We start from the raw sequence: 27528 nt of genomic DNA on the forward strand, positions 1-27528 counted from the left end.
CTTTGATGACGTCATATCCGGCTTTTCGTGAAAGTTGAGGCGGCACTGTCACGCCCTCATTTTTCAACCAAATTGGTTGAAATTTTGGTCAAGTAATCTTCGACAAAGCCCGGACTTCGATATTGCATTTCAGCTTGGTGGCTTAAACATTAATGAGTGACTTTGGTCATTAAAAATCTGAAAATTGTAAAAAAAAAATAAAAATTTCTAAAACGATCCAAATTTACGTTCATCTTATTCTCCATCATTTTCTGATTCCAAAAACATATAAATATATTATATTTGGATTAAAAACAAGCTCTGAAAATTAAATATATAAAAAGTATTATCAAAATTAAATTGTCGAAATCAATTTAAAAACACTTTTATCTTATTTCTTGTCTGTTCCTGATTCCAAAAACATATAGATATGATATGTTTGGATTAAAAACACGCGCAGAATGTTAAAACAAAGAGAGGTACAGAAAAGTGTGCTATTCTTCTTAGCGCAACTGCTACCCCGCTCTTCTTGTCAATTTCACTGCCTTTGCCATGAGCGGTGGACTGACGATGCTACGAGTATACGGTCTTGCTGAAAAATGGCATTGCGTTCAGTTTCCTTCTGTGAGTTCGACAGCTACTTGACTAAATGTTGTATTTTCGCCTTACGCGACTTGTTATATTTAGTCAAGTTTTGACTAAATATTTTAACATCGAGGGGGAATCGAAACGAGGGTCGTGGTGTATGTGCGTGTGTGTGTGTGTGTCTGTGTGTCTGTGTGTCTGTGTGTGTGTGTGTGTGTGTAGAGCGATTCAGACTAAACTACTGGACCGATCTTTATGAAATTTGACATGAGAGTTCCTGGGTATGAAATCCCCGAACGCTTTTTTCATTTTTTTGATAAATGTCTTTGATGACGTCATATCCGGCTTTTCGTGAAAGTTGAGGCGGCACTGTCACGCCCTCATTTTTCAACCAAATTGGTTGAAATTTTGGTCAAGTAATCTTCGACGAAGCCCGGACTTCGGTATTGCATTTCAGCTTGGTGGCTTAAAAATTAATTAATGACTTTGGTCATTAAAAATCTGAAAATTGTAAAAAAAAATAAAAATTTATAAAACGATCCAAATCTACGTTTATCTTATTCTCCATCATTTGCTGATTCCAAAAACATATAAATATGTTATATTCGGATTAAAAACAAGCTCTGAAAATTAAATATATAAAAATTATTATCAAATTTTTTTTTCGAAATCAATTTAAAAACACTTTCATCTTATTCCTTGTTGGTTCCTGATTCCAAAAACATATAGATATGATATGTTTGGATTAAAAACACGCTCAGAAAGTTAAAACGAAGAGAGGTACAGAAAAGCGTGCTATCCTTCTCAGCGCAACGAATACCCCGCTCTTCTTGTCAATTCCACGGGCACTGCCTTTGCCACGGGCGGTGGAGTGACGATGCTACGAGTATACGGTCTTGCTGCGTTGCGTTGCGTTCAGTTTCATTCTGTGAGTTCGACAGCTACTTGACTAAATATTGTATTTTCGCATTACGCGACTTGTTACATTTAGTCAAGTTTTGACTAAATGTTTTAACGTAGAGGGGGGAATCGAGACGAGGGTCGTGGTGTTTGTGCGTGTGTGTGTGTGTGTGTCTGTCTGTGTGTGTGTGTAGAGCGATTCAGACTAAACTACTGGACCGATCTTTATGAAATTTGACATGAGAGTTCCTGGGTATGATATCCCCATACGTTTTTTTCATTTTTTTGATAAATGTCTTTGATGACGTCATATCCGGCTTTTCGTGAAAGTTGAGGCGGCACTGTCACGCCCTCATTTTTCAACCAAATTGGTTGAAATTTTGGTCAAGTAATGTTCGACGAAGCCCGGACATCGGTATTGCATTTCAGCTTGGTGGCTTAAAAATTAATTAATGACTTTGGTCATTAAAAATCTGAAAACGATCCAAATTTACATTCATCTTATTCTCCATCATTTGCTGATTCCAAAAACATATAAATATGTTATATTTGGATTAAAAACACGCTCTGAAAATTAAATATATAAAAATTAATATGAAAATTAAATTTTCGAAATCAATTTAAAAACACTTTCATCTTATTCCTTGTCGGTTCCTGATTCCAAAAACATATAGATATGATATGTTTGGATTAAAAACACGCTCAGAAAGTTAAAACAAAGAGAGGTACAGAAAAGCGTGCTATCCTTCTGAGCGCAACTGCTACCCCGCTCTTCTTGTCAATTTCACTGTCTTTGCCGTGAGCGGGTGACTGACGATGCTACGAGTATGCGGTCTTGCTGCGTTGCATTGCGTTCAGTTTCATTCTGTGAGTTCGACAGCTACTTGACTAAATGTTGTATTTTCGCCTTACGCGACTTGTGTATCTGTTGCTGTCTATATTTAGAGTGCTTCCTTCCTTTTGTTATTACATTTAGTCAAGTTTTGACTAAATGTTTTAACGTAGAGGGGGAATCGAGATCTGTGTGTCTGTCTGTGCGTGTGTGTGTGTAGAGCGATTCAGACTAAACTACCAGACCGATCTTTCTGAAATTTGACATGAGAGTTCCTGAGAATGATATCCCCGGACGTTTTTTTCTTTTTTTCGATAAATGTCTTTGATGACGTCATATCCGGCTTTTTGTAAAAGTTAAGGCGGCACTGTCACACCCTCATTTTTCAATCAAATTGCTTGAAATTTTGGCCAAGCAATCTTCGACGAAGGCCGGACTTCGGTATTGCATTTCAGCTTGGTGGCTTAAAAATTAATTAATGACTTTGGTCATTAAAAATCTGAAAATTGTAAAAAACAAAAAAAAGTTTTATAAAACGATCCAAATTTACGTTTATCTTATTCTTCATCATTTCCTAATTCCAAAAACATATAAATATGTTATATTTGGATTAAAAACAAGCTCTGAAAATTAAAAATATAAAAATTATGATCAAAATTAAAATGTTCGAAATCAATTTAAAAACACTTTCATCTTATTCCTTGTCGGTTCCTGATTCCAAAAACATATAGATATGATATGTTTGGATTAAAAACACGCTCAGAAAGTTAAAACGAAGAGAGGTACAGTAAAGCGTGCTATGAAGCACAGCGCAACCGCAACCGCGCCAAACAGGCTCGTCACTTTCACTGCCTTTTGCACTGGCGGCGGACTACGTTCAGTTTCATTCTGTGAGTTCCAAACAATAGCGCTTGACAAGGACATCGTCACGACGTTCGCCACTGATAGCCAATCAGTCTTAACTCCCGACATATTGTAACACCTACTCAAACCCGGTCCGGCCAATTGCACTTTTCATTCCGTTGTGCCGTTGAAACATTTATGGGTGATTCTTCTACCTGCGCCCATCTGGGCAATAAAGACAGACAATGCAATAGGGGTAACATCTGCAAATGTCGCCCCACTGTCACTCAACTGCAATTGAACTACGCTGGGAACATTTGTACTCCTGAACCTGGCCTTTATTTTCCAAGGAACACTTGATTTAGAAGTAAAACTGGCGAAGGTCGAGGAGCATTCAGAGCTTTTGAGCCTTACAAAGATGATGAAATTAATGTTGTTTTACGCCCTCACGGTAAACACCATTACGGACATGATCCTTTCAGCCTTACGAATCGGTCTTCCGATTCTTTCATATTCCCGGAGAGGGCCGCTCGAGACGGGCTCACCAGTCAGACAATGAGAAACAATCGGAAGCTTATTGGTATTCCCATATTACTTCTTTTCTCTTATCTCTGTGCCCCAATACTGAAGATAATCACATACCTGCTTCCTTTACCCCCCCCCCCCCCCCCTCTTCTCTCACCCAAACCTATAATTATGTAACCCTTCTGGTTTTAGCCTATGTCTGATTTGTTCCGCTGCTCCATTGATTGCTTTGCGCAGGACAAGCTCTATACCTGCGGGACCGTGATGAGCTCTTCGTTTTCACTCAGTCTCATACCTCCACTTTGGGCACATACCAACGCTGCTCCATTGATTGCTTTGCGCGGGACAAGCTATACCTGCGGGACCGTGATGAGCTCTTCGTTTTCACTCAGTCTCATACCTCCACTTTGGGCACATACCAACGCTGCTCCATTGATTGCTTTGCGCGGGACAAGCTCTATACCTGCGGGACCGTGATGAGCTCTTCGTTTTCACTCAGTCTCATACCTCCACTTTGGGCACATACCAACGCTGCTCCATTGATTGCTTTGCGCGGGACAAGCTCTATACCTGCGGGACCGTGATGAGCTCTTCGTTTTCACTCAGTCTCATACCTCCACTTTGGGCACATACCAACGCTGCTCCATTGATTGCTTTGCGCGGGACAAGCTCTAAACCTGCGGGACCGTGATGAGCTCTTCGTTTTCACTCAGTCTCATACCTCCACTTTGGGCACATACCAAAAATCAACTGCCTGGCTGCCTTCTGTGTCTGGGCGAGCTAGCTCGTTTAGGCATTCGGTGTTGCTTCTACAAGTGAACAACGGCAAATGATATCTGGCCCCAGGGACAATCCACATTCGCAAAATTACCGGGTCTTTGATGCAAAGAACCTTGGCTACATAACATAGCACGCACAGGCTTTCAAACTAAGCTAATTAGATCTTGTGTCCACACGCCTCCGCTCTAAATGACAATTCTTCTTTCCCAGCTCTGATCCAAAATGACCCTTCTTGGCTTCTCCAAAATAAGACATAAATCTCAAGCTTCTCCAAATGGCGATAACCATGTGCGATCAAAACCAATCTAATTCACACTCATTCCCACAACATGGCCCTCAAGAAGCCCGACCTGGCTGTCCCAAAACACCAGCCTAATCCCCTTGAAGAGCTGGGGGATATTGAAGAGATCACGCCTCGACTGTCCCAGAACTGAAGACAGCAGGTTTTTAGGGGATTGTTCCCCAGTCAACAGACAAGAGCCGGGCTAAGGGGCGTAATGCCAGGGTACAGGTAGCACGGCCGTTATCTGTCACTACCCGGGATCCGTTTTGCCAACACAAGGCCAGCAGTCTTTCATTACTGACTCCAATAGGCACCTCCGTTGACAGCCGCCGTAAATCTCGCCTGGAGGTGTGTCTCCCCAATATGTAAGATCATTTTTTTTATACGGGTGTACATAGCAACTCGGAGAGGTTGGGTTGAGCTATGCTGTCCAAAGTGTGCTTGTGAGGTCACTTCCCTTTTCTGTGGCGCTAAGAAACATCACGTCTGCCTACTCTTTTGTAGATCCAACATTTAAGGGAGCTTGGAAACCTTATCATTTCACTCTCCATTCTCTACTTCTTCTCAGACCTCCTCAGATCGGTAAACCTATACATGCGCATGAATAAGAAAGCTAAAAAGTTTGCCAGGCTGAAAAAAAATCTCTGAAGTTGAGCTAAAGCGGTTCTTTTCCCTGCGCAAATGAGAATTTAGAAGAAAAACAGCCATTCTTCAGCTAACAGTTTTCTGTGAACACAAACCCTCGAGGCGATTTCATGGCAGGGACATTTACAAAACTGCTTCCTAACCATATTTGTATGCACAGTAAACAACAGCTTAGCAATGGTATCAAAATAATTTCCTGGGAAATCCGCACAAGCAATGCAGAAACAAAGGAGAAAGTCTGCCAAACCTTTGGTCTCTAGTTCACCTGGCACTTCATGCGACCCCCCCCCCCCCCCTCCCATCCCCTTCCTAGCCAGCCCCTCTTCTGTTCGAGTCATAGACGGCTCATTGGGCCACCTTCCTGCGAAAGCAGAACAATATTTTCACAACGATCATATTCCCACTCTGATCCCCTAACCAAATTGCAATTAGCGACCCAGGGTATGTCATAAACCGCGAGTGGCTGGGGTAAATCTATTTCACGGTCAAACGGACCGGGACGAGAAGTTAGTTTTATTTCTATGAGTGGACCACCCCAGGCGTTGCATGAAAGTCCAACTCCCGTCCTGTTAGTGAGTCCGAATTACAGCGAGGCCCGTAGGACAAAGTCTCAAACAATATGTACCCTGGCACGGTCAGCAAATTTATTTGAAGAACAACTTTTTTTATGACAAATAGCTGTATTGTGAGTGCCCCGGCTTCGCATACTCCGAACATGTTACAAGAAACAGTGGGAATATTAATCTCATATTGCCCTGTGGGTAAAAGAGGGCGTAAGGGCATGACCAGAAAAGGACATGCTTGTGCTGAGTACACGTGCAGCCATTGGAGTGCACCGTCCGGATTCAGCTGACATAAAAGGCGGTCAGAGAGGATGTAAAAATATTGACACAAAACGAGATTTTTAATCCAACTAAACAAATATAGCTGGTTATGTTCCCGGGCTTTCTACCGTGGCACTAGCCCAATAATCCTCCCACCTCTTCAACCACATAAAGCAGACTTGAACACCGCTACACTTGATTTTTCCCACGTCAACCAATCTAGGAACAAATGACTGGATTGGTCAATCCTGTATTCTTTTTTAATGTAGCTTATGTTGTTTGTTCTTTTTTTTCATATATTATGTTTCGCGTTGTTGCTATGCACAATTTTCTAACCTCTACGAGAAAAAAAGGAAACGCACGACCCTTTGACTGTTCTTTGGTAAACAGACATGTATGTTGCTCTATCAAACCATAGATGTAAGGGATATCTATGATCAAACCACAAGGGACCCTTATGTACTGCATGAACAGTTCTTTAAGCCTCCTGTGGGTATGTGTGCAAATCAAACATCTGGTAAATCATAAAAAAAAGATGCAATGTATGTGATGGTATGCACCCCATTAATCAAACTGGATCAATAGTTTAGTTCAATAAGGGTGCTGAAGGACGCACCAAGCGGCACTGGTGCGAAATGGACTGTTGATCCTTTTGCAAACACATACTTGACGCTGACACAGCAAGCACATTATACCCCCCCCCCCCCCCTGACGTTTATGTGCATACTCTCTTCAAACCCTGGTGACTTTATAATAATAATAATAATAATAATAAATGAGCATTTATATAGCGCAACATCATAACTTTACAATTATGCTCTTTGCGCTTGACACATTTAAAATTAAAACACAGTTATACAAGCATTTACATCTACATTCATAGTCAGCAACGCTTAATTAAAAGCATACACCATAATGTGCAGCTCATGTCTTCGCAATAAGCAAGGCACTGAATATATATTTCCTACACTAAGAATAAGATAGTGGCAAGCCTGTTCCTCTTCTTTAAAAAAACCCACCCAATACCTTCGCGGGAGGTGCCCTCTCATCCAGAGGCCCTCACATCACAGGTGCCACTGAACATGTAGCACTACCAACACATACCTGTGCCATTTCTCATACTGGGCCAATAAACTAAACATTTTACCTTCCAATGGAAACATACAGGATACAGGAATCCAGGGTGAAAAGGTTGAATACTCAGTTGTGCCTGTTTACAAAATTCAAATTTCTTCGTCAGATCTTGATCAGACCGGTCACAATTTGTGTTCATCCTCTCAATATTACACGAAAAAGATGCATGGCACAGATTCAAAACAGTAAGGGCCCTGAATCCACAAGTCTGTTAATACTATTCAAATGTTCTAATCTTTCTTTCTTTGGTGTTTTAACGTCGTTTTCAACCGTTCAAGGTTATATCGCGACGGTGAAATGGGGGAGCCACTTGTTAATTGTTTCTTGTTCACAAAAGCACTAATCAAAAAATTGCTCCAGGGGCTTGCAACGTAGTACAATATATGACCTTACTGGGAGAATGTAAGTTTCCAGTACAAAGGACTTAACATTTCTTACATACTGCTTGACTAAAATCTTTACAAACATTGACTATATTCTATACAAGAAACACTTAACAAGGGTAAAAGGAGAAACAGAATCCGTTAGTCGCCTCTTACGACATGCTGGGGAGCATCGGGTAAATTCTTCCCCCTAACCCGCGGGGGGAAAATGTTCTAATGCTGTTAAGAAAGAATTGTGCTATGTAAAAGTACCTCACTATGTTTTGTACTAAGTTGACACCTCATAGTTACAGGGAGAAGCAATTAAGTGTGACTGGTCTTTATTTCACCAGGATAAAAGGTTTAAGGGTGTAACGCCTTGTTATTAGAAAAATATAACATGTAATATTCTAAGAAAAAGAACAGAATGGAAAAAAGGAGGTAAAAACAGACGAGGGTATGTATGCGCTCACGCATATGACATGTTTAATGTTGTAGCCATTTGCTCTATCACTTTTTCAACTATAATATTCTCAAAACAAGTTTAACATGTGTATGTGGCAGGCTTATGCAGTGCTTCTTCTTGTAAGTACAGCTTCTTCCTGGACACCTGTGAGCTTTGGAAATGGAGAGCTGTAAATGTTACCAAGGTCTGATCCCAGTATCTCTCCGTTTTATTACTCTTAATGAACTTTTGTGTTTAGCAAAGCAGCTTTTTAAAGGCTTATTCAGTTAGCCTAAACTCACTTCTTTGTCTCCAACCTCAATTTGAGTGTTTCGTGTACTTAGTACATGAGGAAGGGGCAAGAGGGATAAACATATACTTTTATAGTTTTAAATTTTTGAGATATGTTAAGGCCAGTAAAACAAAAAATCAATGCTTCGGATTCCCCAAACAACCAATCTTATTTTTAACTTCCGGACCCCACAACTTGTTTGACCCTTCAAAAAACAAAAACAAACATACAAAAAAAATTTGAATGACAAAATTGCAGATTTTACAAAGTCAAGGAAACTTCCTCTTCTCTGACATCCAGTGGATACAGCTCGCACAATTTTTGGTCAATAAAAAAACAAATGCGCCTGTGTAAACAAAAACAAAAACAAATTTTTCAACCAAATTTGTTTTTTAAAGTAATTGACCTACTGACCCTATTATTGGGGCCTTGTCAATGTCATCAAAACAAATTTCTTTTTTTTGTACCTAACCTACCAGTCAAACACCCATTGATTTTTTTTTTATCAACAGTTTATCATATATACAGGCAAATCCGGATAAGACGAAATTGAAGGGACCGAATTGTTATTGTGTCCTATCCGAAATTTCGACTTGGTCATAGTACAGTGGAACCCCTCTCTAGCGACCTTGAAAATGTTGACAAAAATCGGTCCTTATGGAGGGGGGTCCTTACAGAGGGAGGGGGCGGGGCCACAAAGAAAGTCACCTCAGATTTTCTTAAAAAAAGAAAACAGAAAAGTTTGAGTTGCTGACGACCGTTTCCTCAAGCAAACTGCTTCGATTTCATGTTTGACATTGTCGATGGTGTCCACCAGTTCTGGTGCATGTTTCAATGCAAAAAGAGTTAGTTTCTGAGCAAGCATTTCTTTACAGCAGTCCCTGCAATGATGAAGGCCCTCCGAGAAAGAGAGTGAAAAATCGGCCACCGTTCTCAGCATCGCGTATCTGTGTGTAACCTCTTTCATTGACAAGATACTCTTGTTTCCCTGCTGTGCAGCCTTGACCAGTGAGTCGGTTACCTAATCTGTGAACCCTTCAGTTGTGTTGCTTTGTCAAAAGTTAGACACAGTCAACTAGTTTTGCTCTGAGTGAACAGTGCAGCTGGCCTCAATTAGCCGGTGACACCTCTCTGGCCACAGCACCAAACAGTACATGGCTGGGGGGGGGGGGGGGGGGGGGGGGTAGCTGGCTAAACTCAGTGGGGTGTCCGGTGTCACTGAAGTCAGCAGGAAGAGCATTGGAGAGAAATAGAGAGGTGTACTCTTCCAAACAATTTCCAAGGATCAGTTGTCAGGGCTTAGGGTAGTCAGTGAGGGAGAGTGAGAGCGGTTTGTGTACAGTCCGACTGAAGAGTGAAAAGTCACTGCCACAAGATCGGCATGCAGTCAATAAAGCCAGACAAGAAGAATGATTATGACATGCGGCTCTATCTGCTGTTTTTTTTTTTATTCAAACTGGTTTTCAACGCTTATTCTCACAAAGCATCTGCACACCTGCCTCTGCCTCTGTGCTGTGTTTGTGTGGCTGCTTTCGTATGATGTCAGTGCATGGTGAGTGCGTTCACTGCCTTGTCACCACTTCCCCACCTTTTTCAGAATGTTTTCTTGGAGTTGGATAATTCTCCTTACTCCTCGCCCCCTCCTTACTCCTCGCCCCCTCCTAACTTCAGTTCATACTTTATTGCGTGCCGACTGACCAGTCGGTGTGGCGTCCGTGTAGAGAAGAAGGGAATAAAGTTACACAATGCGCTAGTGTGAGACGCCAAGTTTCGTGTTTCGAGTTGCTGTAGTAAATATAGAGTAAACTTTGTCTTTGGGACTGACTTTCTGTTGTGTGCTATCCGTCTTTCGACTTACGTAAGAGAAATCCCATTTCGAGCTCAGGGTACTTTGAACACATAGATAAAGAGGGATAATTCCGTACTAGAATTTCTTTGTGTGCTAAGCGAATTTTTGACTTAACCGTTTGTGAGTTAGCTGGATTTGCCTGTATATAGTGCAGGTATGTGTGTTATCATTTTAAACAAACAAAATCCTATCAGGAATATAATCCTGTGTCCTAGAGCTGAGCTTGAAGAACAGCAAAACACCTATAATTCAACTTTGTGTGAAGACTTCCCCTCACCTTAGTCTAGATCCTCTTCTCTGCACCCAGGCAGCTACCCTCTTAACCCCCATAACATTTTTATGGAAAACTTCTGAAAATCAAACTTGTAACAAAGTTGTTATGGCTGTTGTTGTTGAGCCTCAGGCATTGCGATGGACATTTAGATTATGTGTACAACCCTTTTTAATTACTCCACCACATAGGCAGCCATGTTCTTCATATTGGGAGGGGAACTTACTAATGATGCGGAAGGAGTTTAATTCAACCAAAGTGGGTGCAATACGTGTAGGTGCACTTCCTGCAGGTGTTTTCCCTAAACAGGCAATGCTGCCAGGTGCACTTTCTGATGGTTTTCTCTGATATCGTTGAACGTCAACTGACATTTCATCTACTCAAAAATAATGTGTTGATCATGTACAAACGTTTGACACAAACTTTTAAAACAAACTGCAAAAAATGTCATTTTCACTTTAGTTACATTGAATCAATGAATAGACTCTTATAGTTATAATGACATGAGGTAAACCATGCTGCAGCTTCGCCTTCAATATAGCGTAACGCAATACGTGATGATGATATCACCACTTGACCAGCACGGGACAGACCTGCATGAGAAACCTTGTATTCTCAAGCAAACTTGGTGTATTTTCAGGTAGTAGGGACAATGAGTAGGCCTTGCAGCCTTTTAACGTCCCCTCATTATATTCCAAATTGCATTTGGGTCTGTTAAATGCATGCTAATTTTGAAATTTTGTGGCAAATAGTCACCCATCATATTCATATGTACAGACTTTCTTTCATTATCTGATCACTGTTAAGTCGGTTCTTGAACTGGTTAATATTACTAGCCATTTTAGTAATGTTAGACAGTGGATTCCAAATAGGTACAACTCTATTACTAAATGAACATTTCCTCATGTTATTTTTTGTAAACTAGATAAATGTATAATTTATCACCGCTGTTTCTTGTGTTTTCGTACACATTGTCAATAAAAAAAAAAGTAAGATCTGTCAATATCATCCACTCCATTCAATATCTTGTACACCTGAATCAAATCACCCCTCTTTCTTCTGTGCTTAAGAGATGGGAGTTGTTATGTTCTTAAGCGTTCACCGAAAGACAAAGTCTTTAGGTCAGGGAGCAGCATGGTAGCTCTTTTCTGTACATTTTTAATCTGGATTGACTGACATTTTAAGTTTGGGTACCAAATCACGTTCCCATATATTCCAAATGAGGACGTACGAGTGATTTGTACAATTGTACAAATACATCCTGACTCAAATACGAAAATGCTCTTTTAATCAATCCCATCATCCTGTTCGCCCTGCTTATCACATTAGGCAACAACAAAAAAATAGTCTGTTTACGGTATCCCGACCGACCCTATTTTTTCGCGCGACCCTAGACTTTTTTTTGGCATTTGGGGAAAAAACCAAAAAAAACTTCTGTTTTTTGGCAAAATAACTTAACTCTTAACGTCCTATACCGCGCGGTTCCGCTCGTGGGCTGTAGTCCTGAACCGCTTGAAACCGCGCCTGCTACGGTCTAATTATAGAAACTGATGTCACAGGATGCAGAGCTCTCTATCGCGGAAGGAGAGTGTGTCGTCACTTCCTGTATAGCCTGTGTTTATCTCACACGTGCGCTGGTTTCGTTTCAACGTTTCTGAAGCTATTTCTGATGGGTTTTTTTGCGATTTTTTTCTGAAACTTTTTGTGGCCATAATGACGATTCGGATGGAGACTTTGTGTTTGGAGCACTTATTGACGATTTAATCGCAAATAGAGCTGTTGGACTTGGCGATGATGCCCAGAGTGATATTTCGGTTTCAACAGTGCATACGAGTGATTTGTCTGATTTGGATTCTTTCGACGTTTCTTCAAGCGAGTCGGATGACTATGTTGACGAAAATGGAGATTGGGAGGATGTTGTAGAAGATTTCGAGCAAGGAGACTTCAAGAGCCCTGTTGGGCCAACAACACCAATCTGTTATGAACACTAAGTGATGTTTAAAGAACAGTTGTGTGTAAACAAACAGATGCAATAAATATGAACAGTGAATATGACTACAGAGTTCAAATCGTGACCTTGGTTTACCTGGATTTTACCTGGATAATTTTTTGATGGAGGTGAGCAAATCTGCATGAATTTACTTCCATTGTATGTTCTTTACATTTAAAAACTCACATTGCACACAAAACACATGCTTATAATATTTTTACATTTATTCAATAACATTGTTTACAAAATACACCTGAAAAAAGCCGTTAAAGTATTTTTTTCACAAAATCAACAAAAATTTAACATGAATTTCAACATTGCAAGTTAACAAGTATGCATTCCTTTACTTATAGCAAAAAAACAAATCAAAATCTGTTCTCAAATCAATTTTTTATGATTTTTTTAGTGGAGCAGCCATATCTTTGACCAAAATTCCCAAATCCTTATGGGATTTAGCCTTAAGACCTACTAAAACCCTTATAGGGCGTTAACACTATTGTGACTAGCACTGCCACGGCGTTAACGTCCTGCCTGCCCAAGCTTGCCACCAAGAAACTTCCCAAAAATCAGTAACTGTAAAGAAATCTGTCTAGCAAGCTTGAATTAAGTCCAATCACCACCAAATTTTGTGTACTAATTCAAAAATGGATGCCCCGTTCAGTCGTGCTATTTATAAGTTTGTCACGCGATTTGTTTTAGCAAAGGGGGGTGAAAGGGGGGTGAAAGGGGGATAATTTGTGTTTTTTAACGTTTTTTTTGTGTGTGTTTTATTTTCCACTGCTTTTTTTAAAAGTTATTTTTTAACAGAAAGTATTATTAATAATGTTATAACCAAACAAGGTGTAAAACCTATGAATTAGCTGAAATATTGTTAACATTGTACACAGAAATAAGGAGACAGTACAAAGAAAAAAACAAGCAAATCACGCATTCACTCACAGCATCCTGACTCAAATGAAACAAAACTGTAACACTCACCAAATGATGTCTAGGTAATCCATATTGAATATAAGTCACATTTTCACAACAAAGTACCAACTGTCCACCTATGAACAATTCCAAAAGGATTTGAAGGCTCCAGCCATCCATTGTTATCAGTGCTGCCACGCCCCCATAGCTCCTGCACGATTCCGAGATACATGTTCGTCTAGCAGTATCACCCCCTACCACGTGTAGTTGCCGACTCGTACTAGCAACAACGGGACTGTTTCTTCCTCAATATCACTGCTATTATCGCTTTCTTGAGGCTAAAACGACACGATGTATCATGATCTACAGGATCCTCAAGATCCAACATCCGGAGAATCTCCTCCCGTGACAAGGCTCGCCTTCGATTCATTTTTTTTGTTCGAAAACACCACGCAAATCTGCATTAATTTGATCAAGCCGGAAGAGAAAACCACGTGTATCAAGGGAAACAACTCAATTTACTGCAAGCTTCAAAAACCGGGAAGCAATCACGAGTCGTGTACCTTGTATGTCTAATACTAAAATAGTCGCTTCCCGTCCGTGGGCGTTGCAGCGTTATTACTAATATAGTCGCATCCCGTCACGAAAGTGTTAAGAGTTAAAAATATGTTTAAATTTTTTTTTTTTTAAATTTTAAAAAATCACGACCTACCGACCCTATTTTTTTCCCCTATGTTACCGTAAACAGACTAATTTTTTTTTTTTGGCCTTATGAATGTGTTCATCAAACTTTAACGGTGGGTCGAAAGTCACCCGAGGTCTTTCTCTGTATCACACTTTGAGTTTGATATTTTGACCTCTTCCCCCTCACTAATCATAACATAGTCTTGTTTGGGATTCTTTTTGCCAATGTGCATGACATGTCATTTAGAAGCGTTAAAATAGAGACACCAAATTTCTGACCATTTCTGTCATGAAATAATATCTTGCTGTTTTACTGGGCACTATTTTCAACTTTACATATATATACTTTGGTGTCATCTGCAAAAACTTTACAGCAACTTTTAACGTACTCGATCGGGCATATCATTTATGAAAATAGTAAAAAGTACTGGGCCCAATATCCCTGAGGAATGCCACTTAATAACTCTGCATATGGGAATAGGCTTGTCCTACTCTAACTCTTTGTGATCTATCACTTAAAAATCCACTCAACCATTCTTTAATGCTGCCGCAAATACCATAAGACTCTAATTTAATCAACAATCTTTGCCGAGGCACGGAATCGAATGCCTTTTTAAAGTTGAGATACACTACGTCAATGGGCGAACCCTCATCAATAATCTTTTTAAAATCTTCCATGATTTCCATCAACTAATTATAATCAAGTTTCAGGGATGGCCAAATCTCAAAATTTTAACTCGGCAGCCGGGCGAGTAACTTCAATAAAGTCACTAGCCCGGTAGACATTTTGCTGGCCCGGTACATACCACAGTTGATCTGCTATGTTTATATGGTTTTAAAACTCGATATTACAACCGAAAAAGTTCCATTTGACCAGAATTTTCTTTGGCCAACCGGGCGAGTTGCCAGGCGGTTTCTACTAGCCCGGCGGATTTTTTAATCGCCCCTGCACGGCGACCGCGCGGACGATTTGGCCATCATTGAGTTTGAACCAATACATTTAAAACAAATGCTTTTTTCAATGATTACAAACAAAAACTGTAATCATATGTCAAAATACTGGATCGGCTTTGGGATGCGCTTGTGAATTATTCTTATCATAATGTTTTTTCAACTGACCGTACTGCTGGTATTCTAGACAATCCTGCGTACAAATTACAGCGAAATCAGGCTACCAGTAAGTTCGTCACACGGTAGATTCGCCGGTCCCGGTAACTTCGCCACAGTAACTTCGAGCGCGGCTCTCTCTCTCTCTCTCTCTCTCTCTCTCTCCCACCTCCTTCCACCCCTCCCTCTCCTCACATTGAGTTTCTCTGCCTCCTTGACAGTGAGGTTGAAGTCATAGGACTTCCCCTCTCTCTCTCCTTGGTCGCGCGTGTGTGTGTGTTAGTGAGTGTGTGTGTGTGCAATGGTGTGTGTGAGTGTTTGTGCGTGTGTACGTGCGTGTGTGTGTGTGTGTGTGTGTGCGCGTGCGTGTCATGGATGTATGTACGTCCGTCTCTCTCTCTCTCTTTCTCTCTCTCTCTCTCTCTCTCTCTCTCTCTCTCTCTCTCTCTCTCTCTCTCTCTCTCTCTCTCTCTCTCTCTCTCTCGTTGTTAATATTGTTGAACGCGCACTTGGTCGCGCATGTGTGTGTGTGTGTGTTAGTGAGTGTGTGTGTATGTGCGATGGTGTGTGTGAGTGTTTGTGCGATTTTGTTTGAGATTCATCTCTCTCTCTCTCTCTCTCCCCCTCTCTCTCTCTCTCTCTAAAAAATGTGAATCTTGAATCTCTCCCACAAATCAAACATCTGAAAGCATAAGCTCTAAGCATAAACACCCGCCCATCCCTGCCAGTAACTTCGTCACGGGTGACGAATCTACCGTGTGACGAACTTTCTGGTAGCCCGAAATCATACTGGTTCCCAGGTCTGAGAACCAGTTCTGCTCAGGTTAGTGTTCTACAACCAATCAAATGTCAACATTTACGTAATGTGTGTATTCATGAAAACAAGACCCACCAAAACCACTTCAAAAGACTAAACAAGCTTGTTTACTCTGAAACTGAAAGTTACTAAACCAGCTTTGCTATCTTTCAAGTTTAGAGGGTTGATCCCTCAATTAGCTACGAGAAGAGAGGAGCAAGCGTCGTTTATTCCTCGTTTATTTGTGTACTTATTGCATCAAAAGTAAGCGCAAACTGCGCAATAGTTGTTTTTGGTACCACTCAAAACAACAGACGATGACTGACTTTCGGATCTGAAGCAGACGCCAAGCCAAGACTGGGCAAGAATAATGTTGGCCTGAAGCGACAATTGTAGGCAAACCTTACATGAAACATTCTAAAGATTAATTAGATTTTATCAAAAATTCACTTACATTTCAGGCACCGCATATATACGTCAAAAAGTGTCCACAGATTATAGCTCGAACGCTGTGTTTCACCAGAGGTTTCACGAGTCGAATTTGAATCAAATGTCTCTTGACAGCGGAAATGCCTCTGCAAAGCCTACGCATGCGTACACTGACCAGGAAGTCTTTGAAATCGAAAGTAAAAGTTACCCGACCTAGTTAAGCCTTCTTTGGCTGTTATCACAAAACACTGGCTACGTGTACTGGATTTTATGCAAACATTTTCTCAAAGGTGATTGACATATTTTATTTGATCATGCTGTATTTGAAGTTTAATTTTAAAAGAACTGATCAATATGCTATACCACCACACAAAAAAACCCATTCATTATTGGCGGGATATTGACACCAAGTGATACGCTCTGGAACATCTACTTTGTACTCGAACTGTGTATTTGATCTCTGTCTTTCCTACACAAATGTGATGAAAGAGATTGGTTCGGCTAGTCACCTGCTGATGATGATTTTTACATTACTTTTGTCACAATTCTTCATGTTGTTTTAACAATGACGCGCATGTGTGTATATATTTGCATGTGTGTGTGCGAGTGAACACAAACACCTGCATATACATGCATACAAGCATGTGTGTGTGTGTGTGTGTGTGTGTGTGTGTATGTGCAAATTTGTTGACAGTTCAAGCGCGGTAAACATCTTCTCTCTCTCTCTCTCCCTCTCACATGCACAGATATAGACACAAAAACACTCTTTCAGTTCTAAATACTTCATTTATTTTAGTTCAGTAAATGATTATCACATAGTTGATAACAATGTTCACAGAAAAAAGGCAACAGTTTCACATAACCATGAGTAAGGAGACTCGAAAAAGGAATGATTAATAAGTTTATTGTTCTTGCAACATGCAAGGCAAGCACTCCATAGAGCGAATACATGCAAAAATGGAAATTGTGTACTTTAACAGATAAAGTCCATTCAGATCAGAAATTTTACACAGTTAAAGTGTGCGCTAGGTAAAGATAATTTTACGCTTTCATCATGTACTCTTATGGAAAGACATAAATCAGCTGAAATGAAACAAGAGTGAAATTTTTAACCACTACGTTCGGTTGAATCAACATAAAAGTCACAATTTTTGTGTAGTTGTGTGATCCTGCACACAGTTTATCAATACATCCATCACTTCAATAAAGTAGTGGTTTCAAATCACACTCATTGACTAAAATAGGCAACACATTCTCCCTCACACACACACACACACACACACACACACACACACACACACACACACACACACACACACACACACACACACACACACACATATTTAGAAGCTATTAATGTCAGCCGGCTGCTTTACCATATAAATAGAAAGTACAATTCGTATACATGTATTTTAAAAAGTAGATAACAATTAAGCAGCAAATATACAAAGAATAACCATGGAGAGAGATCCTTGTAAAGGTATATGAATGTAAAGCTGACCAAAATGATTGTTTTACCCCTTGCACCCCTTTAACAACAATTAACCCCCAAAGAGAGTCAGCGACTACACCGATAAAATAATGATCTTCACCTAATTCTAATGTTAGTCATTTTCATTCAGAGATCAATCTTACTGAGCTGCTTGATAACACTCTAGGACTTACAGGTTGGTTTTTGAGTTTTAATGTCCCTTCAGCAGATGCTAGCTGCTATTCGAGACCGTAGGACTTACAGGTAAGGAAAACCTACTTAAATATGTTATATCGGAGTGGACGGTATTTGTAAAGAGAAGCTTTTCAAGGCAAACATCTTGAATGCAAATACAATCATGTAATGTGTCACACACCGGGTTAATTCAGAGAAAAACTGAAGGCACTGTGAAGTACACAAAGACAATCAAAATTAACTTTAATCAGTTTACTGCAAGTTGATAACCCTTTCAACACAACTGCATGATAATATTGTCTATTTATTGTTCAATTTTCTCTGCAGTGCTTTGCTCTGCTTGTGTATTTCTGTTTCCTTCAAAAATGCTACAGATCAGTCATTTCCAGCACTTGTAAGAGCTAAAAGGCCACAAAATTGCAAAAAATTGCAGAAACATTTACTGAAAAACCCACCTGATCTTTTCGTGAATTTGATGACAGCACACAAGAAAATAACCTTGCAACAATGAGATCAGGAACATGTCATGCCAAGCAAATAGATAAAAAAAAAGATAGAAATATTCACTCTTCAAGAGCACAGTAAATTCATACCCGGTGACTTTACGCAAAAGGCAAAGGACAACTGCACTGCAGTAAGCATAAGGCCAGCTGCTCTAAATAATGAAGTAATTTCCTCCTCGAGTTTCAAAGCGACCCCAACAAATCGAAAGATCCAAAATAGGCAAGTACCCCAAACTGAACTTTTCAAATCTTCATGATCACAGGCAATATCAGAATTTCATTTTGAAAGAACTTTTTCTCAGCACTTTCAGCCCTTCACAACAGGTGAATCGAACGGAAAAGTTTCATTCCTATTAAAAAAAAAAAAAAGTCGCGTAAGGCGAAATTACTACATTTAGTCAAGCTGTGGAACTCACAGAATGAAACTGAACGCACTGCATTTTTTCACAATGACCGTAGTCCGCCGCTTGTGCAAAACGGAGTGAAACTGACGAGCCTGTTTAGCGCGGTAGTGGTTTCGCTGTGCTGCATAACACGCTTTTCTGTGCCTCTCTTCGTTTTAACTTTCTGAGCGTGTTTTTAATTCAAACATATCATATCTATGTTCTTGGAATCAGGAACCGACAAGGAATAAGATGAAATTGTTTTTAAATCGATTTCGGAAATTTAATTCTGATCATAATTTTATATTTTTATTTTTCAAAGCTTGTTTTTAATCCAAATATAACATATTTATATGTTTTTGGAATCAGCAAATAATGACAAATAAGATGAAATTGTTTTTGGATCGTTTTATACAAAAATAATTTTAATTACAATTTTCAGATTTTTAATGACCAAAATTAACAATGAATTTTTAAGCCTCTAAGCTGAAATGCAATACCAAAGTCCGGCCTTTGTCGAAGATTGCTTGGCCAAAATTTCAATTAATTTTATTAAAAAATGAAGGTGTGACAGTGCCGCCTCAACTTTTACAAAAAGCCGGATATGATGTCATCAAAGACATTTATCGAAAAAATGAAGAAAACGTCTGGGGATATCATTCCCAGGAACTCTCATGTCAAAATTTCATAAAGATCGGTCCAGTAGTTTACTCTGAATCGCTCTACACACACACACACACACACACAGACACACATACACCATGACCCTCGTTTCGATTCCCCCTCTATGTTAAAACATTTAGTCAAAACTTGACTAAATGTAAAAAAAACAGTACTCTCTGAACAGCAGGTTTACTGGTATTTTACTGCATGTATATATAACGACACAACTGTGCTCTTTCTATACAATAATCTTTCTTAAAAAAAAGTCAACAAATATAGGTGCATAGAACATACACATTAATTTTCAACCAAAATGGAATGTTGAAGGTCGGAACAGCAATTACACAACTCTCAGCATGATCCAATAGAAAATTAAAAACAAAGGGTACCGTACTTTCCGGGTCATAAGGCGCGGCGACTTTTTTCCTCGAGTTTGACCCCTGCTCTTGTATAAGGAAGCCCCTAATCGTGTATGAAATACGAAAAAAATCAAAGAGACCGCCTGAGTACCAGTCAAACAACTTGTGATAATGCATGTTTCAGCTACTAGGTACTACCCTGGCCAAGTTTCCTCTCAAGACATCAAAGAGACCGCCCCATAGGTTAAACTGGTCACTGACCCTGGTGCAGGAAGTGTTTCCTCTCTCAGATCTATGACAGGGGAACCACCTCTCATTGCAAAAACTGGGTCATTGACCCCTGGGAAGAAGGTCAGTGTCTAAACAAGGCAACCCAGCTATCACAATGGACCTGCCTTTGATCTCGCGGCACACACAGAGCACACATATTTCCACTCTGTATTCTTCCTTTGATGTGCGGCTTATTTTCATTCTTCGACCGTTTGTTACCTTGGTGCGCCCTATCGGCTCCCTGCGCCCAATGGGTGACTGGATTACAATTTTGTTTAAAAAGAAGGGGGTGCGCCTTATGCGCTGTAGCGCCTTGTAACCCGGAAAATACGGTATCTATTATCCAGATCATTAAGGTCACAGACAGAGCAAGCAGTTTCTTCTGCACTCCTGTTCACAGCTGTTCATCAGATCCACACAGCAATAGATGATATGCAATATCAAGTTCTGCATAGAATGACAAATTTTTCCCACAGAAGAAATCAATTTTTTTTTAAATCTACACACCAGCTCAATAAGATAAGTCCTCCTGTTGAAAGGTATTTCTGAAAGGTTCAGAGAGACTAGCAATGTCATTTTATTTTCATTCTTGTAACTTTAGTGACCCATCGCTGGGAAATTCGGGTCACTTCCTCCAAGTGGAAAGCTAGCAGCAACAGAGTCGCGCTACCCTGGGGTGTGCATGTTTAGGAGTAATCAGCCTCCCACATTTATGGCAGAATGACAAGAGATCTTTTACATGCCACGGTGATGGGACATGGATACTGCATCTGAATCTGCATATAAAGTTGACCCGTGTCTGTCCCATCACAGAAACGAACCCCTGAACCGCGGATCACAAGTCCAGTGCTCTACTAACTGAGCTACCAGGGCCCCCCATAACCATTTGAAAAAATGTGTGTATGTAGCTAAATGAGGATACATGATCTCTGGTTGTGCCTTCAATGCTGCAGCGGAGAAGAATGTTCAGCACCAGTTTCTAATGGTGATACGAAGGTGTTGCATAAATCAGTGAACTCTATCAGTATCACTGGTCTGCAGTGAAAAGAGGGACTTTAAAACATGTTGTTCTCCTATGACTGAATTTGAGACAGGACAAATATCACAAGAAACATCAACATTCAACAAGAGAGATGAAGGAGAACCTAGCGTAAAGCCATACATTTGGATTACCAATGCAACAAGAATATATATATATATATATATATATATATATATATCTGTTATTGTACATATATAACAAGTGTATCATAGAGCTCAAATTATGTACTTATTCCCCTGAATTAAATTACAAAATCATTTTTTCAATACAGTGAAAATTAAATTAAAGAAATGTATACTGCACACTCTCATGTGTGCACACATATATAAGTATGTAAACATCTACCAAACATTATTTTATGTCAGATAAATGCTTCTCCCTTCATTGATGATAGTGTGGTAAAATCAATATACACGGTCTCGTTTTTGCATTTCATTTAATGCATATATGCAATCTCTTTGCTTAAATAGTAAAAGAAAACCCAAGAGAAAGGAAACTCATACATAAAACAAAACAGAATAATAAAAATACTAACAAAGCACTGTGGCACACATAGTGACAAACAGATCATAAATCCTTGCAAAAGCTACAGGATAAACTTTCAATGTGTAAAAGAAATTTGTATGGCAAACCACTATAAGCGGTCAAATGAAACAAAGAGTCTGTACAGCAGTCCCTCTCATGAACGGACACCCTTGGGCCATAGCAAAACTGTCCGTACATTGCAGGTGTCCGGTCACGGGAGGGGTGACCACACCACCCCCTCCCCCATACACTCACACAGAGACACACAAACAACAGGATTGAGTCTTTGCTAATCACTTCTTGTGGCTACTAAACAATAACAATAAACTCCTAATACTTCTTTAAACGTTCTGTAAAAATGATTTGTATGAAAAGTGTTGAAAACAAGAGATAAAATAAACCCTCAAGGCAGTGAACACACTCACCATGCACTGACATACGAAAGCAGCCACACAAAAACAGCACAGAGGAGCGTGTGCAGATGCTTTGCAAGAATAAGCTTGAAAACCAGTTTGAATAAATAGCAGCAGATAGAGCTGCATGTCATAATCATGTAATTTATTTTCTTCTTGTCTGGCTTTATTGACTGCATGCCGATCATGTGGCATGGCAGTGACTTTTCACTCTTCAGTCAGAAATACACAGTACATAACACAGCTCCCACTCTCCCTCACTAATGCCTACCCCAAGCCTCGACAACTGAGGGTTGGAAATTGTGTGGAAGAGTACACCTCTCTATTTCTCTCCAATGCTCTTCCTGCTGACATGCAGTGACACCGGACACGCCACAGAGTTTAGCCAGCTACCCCTCCACCCCCCCCTCCCTCTCTCTTACTCCCTCCAGCCATGTACTGTTTGGGGCTGTGGCCAGAGAGGCCAGCTGCACTGTTCACTCAGAGCAAAACCAGTTGACTGTGTCGTAACTTTTGACAAAGCAAGACAACTGAAGGGTTCACAGATTAGGCAACCGACTCACTGGTCAAGGCTGAGGGGAAACAAGAGTATCTTGTCAATGAAAGAGGTTACACACAGACACACGATGCTGAGAACTGTGGCCGGTTTTTCGCTCTCTTTCGCTCAGGACCTTCATCGACTGTGGTTTCTGTTATTTACGTCCAAGAGACAAGAATAAAGAGCACAGTGCAGTTTCATGTTGGCATCTTCGCATGTACTCCATTCCTGACCAAAACTACCCCCCCTCCTGATGGGTACACGTGCACTCAAGTTACCAGTGACTGCCATCACGCCATTGCCGCTGTGATCTTTGCACCAAGAGCAGGACTGCTCTGTTATCGATTTTGTTGTGGTGAAAATTTGACGATGGTCTGTCCGTACATTGGAGGTATGACCTGCTGTTGGGACCGAAAATGAGTGTCTGCGTCCACGTTTTGCAGGTGTCCGTTTAAGGGGGGGCAAATATAGAAGGAAAACACTCCGTGCCGAGCAAATGTGTCCGTACATGTCAGGTGTCCGCTCACGCCGGGGGCCGTACATTGCAGGGACTGCTGTACATGGAAACATATTGAAAGTACGCAGTTTACAAGTAAAACGTTACATGTAGTTGAACCAGTGGCTTACTGGGCAAAAAAGAGTGATATTACATAATACCCTTTCTTCAGATCTTCTTTGCACTGACTTGAAACTTCCAAGACACAATTATCACACATCCTTTTGAAGGGCTGACTGCCTTCAAGACTGTGATACATGAATAACAGCAAATACATTTCCCTTGGAGACAATTATTGGGATGTATGGCGAGGACAAATGAAAATGTAAATACTGCACATGTTCAAAATCATCAATTTTTCTTTGGATGGTGCACAATGTTCCAAACATGAAAACTGCAACATACCAGGAATAATATCATTATACAGACTCCTGACAATCTAAATTTTCTTTAATAAAAAGCAAAATATTCGCCTTCTTCCTTAAAAAATCCTTTTTTTTAACAATTAGTTTACCATAGTTAAATTTTTCCAAAATTGGCTGGCTAAAAATTACACATGGAGAGGTCAAACTGTTTGTTGTTTCTGAGTCTGCCATGAAAGTAACGAACCATTTACATTAATTTTTTAAACAACAAAAAATGCTGCCAAAAAGTAATAGTCAGGAATGTCATCACATACACAAGTCCTAAGTTTTAAAAATTCAGACATATTGTTATTTTTGTTCTTACAATTGAAATGATGAAAAGTTTCACTAATACTAACTAACGCAAATGTAAATTTATAAAAGCAAGGATTTTACAAATTCGTTATCATTACTGAATGCCTAATCACCTGTGAATTTTCTAATGTGATTAAGGAACAAAATGGCAACTAAGTCAGTGTAGATGTCACTTGGTCTACTTGTAACCGAGTGCCGAAACACAACAATCACCTTTGGAGGCGAAGTCCCATCAAACAGGATTGAGAATTGTAGAGCTTGTTTCTAAGCCCAATATAAACTCTTTTGGTTACACACAGGAAATCAAGAACATATAGGGACACAGCAGCCGTCAGACACCATCACAAACAGAACAATCCACAGGTGTCTAGCCGGCCAGCTATAAATAGCTTGCACTCAAAGGCCAACAACTCTGCAGAGCCTGCTGTGAAGGGCGACAGTAGTCTCCCTGTCACATACTGTTTGCACTCTAAATTTCAAAACTACATAACAGAAATGTCTAGACATTTTGCATATGACTGTAGTTTGTTGGGACTAAAAGTAACTATGTGTGATAGTATCAAAAAGATGGTGAAACGTTTCTTATATATAAAAAAAATATTGCACTTTTCACTTTGATGTGAATTACATTTCTGGACAACATACTCTTGACTTTCTAACAACTAATTCAGCACGGATCACCAACACAATTGTTTAATTCATGGGGAAAATATTAAATCAAATAAAAAAGAAGATCTTTTCTCTCCGACATTCCGTTTCTGTGTTGAAAGACTTGGATAAGCCTCCAATTTTAGGACACTTTGGTCCTTTGATAGCGAGTCCCTCCTACTATTCCACTGTGTCATCTGTTCACATTTTCTGTACATAGTTGGCCGGGAACAGTCCCTCCTTGCCTCGTAACTTGCCTCGCCACCAGCCAGAATCATCTGCAATGATATTTACAAGCGAAAGTGTAACCAACTTAACACAATGAAAACCTTGAGCTGATTTGTCGAGCCACCAAAAACGACCATAACAAACACGCAAACAACCATACGCAAACAGCACATTACGTTTCAACAGATGATGTGCCCAGAAGCCTTGAATGTTAACCAATGGCAATAAGAGAATCAACAGAGACAGATTGACATACAGAGTGACACCCTAAATTCATGCACATGTGGTGAAAAAAGTGATGTAAAGTTGACAGGCATAAATCTAAACACAGACAAACCGAAAATAATGATCAAAGATAAACACTAGCACATACACAACAAAGACAGAAGAAATACGTACCCAAACGGGCTGAAAGAAATGATGTACAATATCTATGCATCTAAATCTAATTAGAGACATAAAAATACACTAAACACCCCCTTTTTTTGAACCTCCAAAAATCTGACCAAATGAGGTCTTATAAAAAATGGAGCTTGATTTAATGAAGAAAAACATTTTCTGTGTAAAAGGTTCCTAAAAAGGGTCTTAAACGGGACTTTGACTGTGAACCTCATAAATGTTCAAAATATTAACTGACCTTCCTTAATAATGTTAATGACGTCTCCCTCATTAAAACTGAGTTCGTCAGTATCCTGGGCATCGTAAGCGTACAGACAGGAGGCTTTTGGTAGTTGTGGCTCAAGTTTCGGTTTGGGTGTGGGTTTTGGTCGGCCCGATCCTGGGCTGGGTCGTGCCTTTTTGACTTGCCTCTGCTGTCTGGAGGACAAAATGAAAAAAAGAATGAAAATCATGAAATATTTTTGTCTTACTCATTTTGTGGTCTGAGCCTTAAAACAAAACTTATTTGCACATATGTATAAAGGCATTTACACACACACACACACACACATACGCACACACACACACACACACACACACTCTCACAGAAAAGAGTTTCAAGCAGTGAAATTAATGCTTTAGAAGTGGTTTGTACAAATCAGTACACAAACTCAAGTAAATATAGTAAGTTTTTCCTTTGATTATCAACAAAGTATCCTTTTATGGTAACTTTATCCTCTGCTTGCATACTTGCAATAGTACACAAAGGCTTTTAAAACTATCCGAGTGATGGTCAAGAACTGTAGGATGTACTCCAATGCTCCATATCAAACTTTGAGAAAAGTACATGGTCCATGGTAACAAACTGAGATCTTCCTCTCAATTAATGTTGACAAAAAAGAAATTCTCTCAAAACAGTTTTGGGAAAGCACACAAAGCATTCGTTACAGTTTTAATTATTTTAGCCAGAGGGAACAAAATTTTGACATTTTTGCATGTTTGTCATGGACTAAAGTCTGAGGCAAATGAGCTCTTTCAACTTTGCTGCCAGCTGATTTTATACATCAGGCAATCCAAATCTAATACTTTTTTAATAAAAAATAAAAATATAAATTTTTTTTTTTTAAAAACCCCACCCGTTTTAACCCAGGTGAGAGTGACATAATAGTGTTTTTCTTTACATGTACAAATTATCTTTCACCAGAGGGGATTAAATTCATATTTACAATGCCAAAATGCTTCAGCTTCTCGGATGTTAAATTTTGAGTCAAACATAGCACAAAACATTGTGCTTCTATCTAATTCTCTGCCCCTATCCCTCACCCTGTTTCCTCCATCTCTTTTTATCCCCCCCCCCCCCTCCTTAAAAACACATGTACAGGCAATCCATTCAAGGAAGAATGAGTTTCAAGGAAATAAATACAGGCGGGGGTCCATTCGGTTGCATAGGTCCCCCACAGCTGGGGGCAACGCCAACGCATCTCAAAAGTTAATAGCACACTAAGTAAGCACTGAACAAAACTAAGTTGAAGTCAATTAAAAACAACTTCATACTCAAAAACAACAACAGCAGACAAACAAGCAATCTTCCACAACTATTTACATACTTTATGATAAAACAAATTATATACAGATAAAATAAGGGATATTAAAAAAAAAAATTGTTAAAAGAATCACTACTTTCTAAGAGCAACATTCTACTGGAACCAGTACACTAAGTCTAAGTGTTTACAAACATGAAAAAAGTATATTCTCCAACGTAGGCACAGACACACATAAAATCTCTCTCTCTCTCTTTCTCTCACTCTGCCAGTCTGTCTAATGCATGCATGATCCCCCCCCCCCCCCCCCCCCCCCCCCACACACACACACAACTGCTCTACACTTTTTGTTTGTTTGCTTAACGCCCAGCCGACCACGAAGGGCCATATCAGGGCGGTGCTGCTTTGACATATAACGTGCGCCACACACAAGACAGAAGTCGCAGCACAGGCTTCATGTCTCACCCAGTCACATTATTCTGACACCGGACCAACCAGTCCTAGCACTAACCCCATAATGCCAGACGCCAGGCGGAGCAGCCACTAGATTGCCAATTTTAAAGTCTTAGGTATGACCCGGCCGGGGTTTGCTCTACACTCAGCTATTTGATAAACAAGTCTGCTGAGAACAATAGCCACTGCTGAATTTCTGCACAGTTTATGGATGAAATGAAGTCTGCTTTCCCCTTTTC

The 27528-nt window shown here is 39.9% G+C and overlaps 1 protein-coding gene across 2 annotated transcripts in view; it reads right to left on the reverse strand.

The window, feature by feature from the left end:
• Positions 1-17230: 17230 nt before the first annotated feature.
• The window catches only part of LOC138977712 (unconventional myosin-Ie-like), a 53804-nt gene continuing 43506 nt past the window's right edge, over positions 17231-27528 (reverse strand). For both annotated transcript variants that reach the window (XM_070350378.1, XM_070350377.1), the window contains 2 exons: positions 25555-25733; positions 17231-24967 (listed from right to left, as the gene is read on the reverse strand). In XM_070350378.1, the coding sequence (XP_070206479.1) occupies positions 24891-24967; positions 25555-25733 (256 nt within the window). In that variant the 3' untranslated portion in view covers positions 17231-24890. The remainder of the gene's footprint in view (positions 24968-25554; positions 25734-27528) is intronic.

Source organism: Littorina saxatilis, linkage group LG1 (assembly GCF_037325665.1).
Source record: "Littorina saxatilis isolate snail1 linkage group LG1, US_GU_Lsax_2.0, whole genome shotgun sequence".
Taxonomy (NCBI): domain Eukaryota; kingdom Metazoa; phylum Mollusca; class Gastropoda; order Littorinimorpha; family Littorinidae; genus Littorina; species Littorina saxatilis.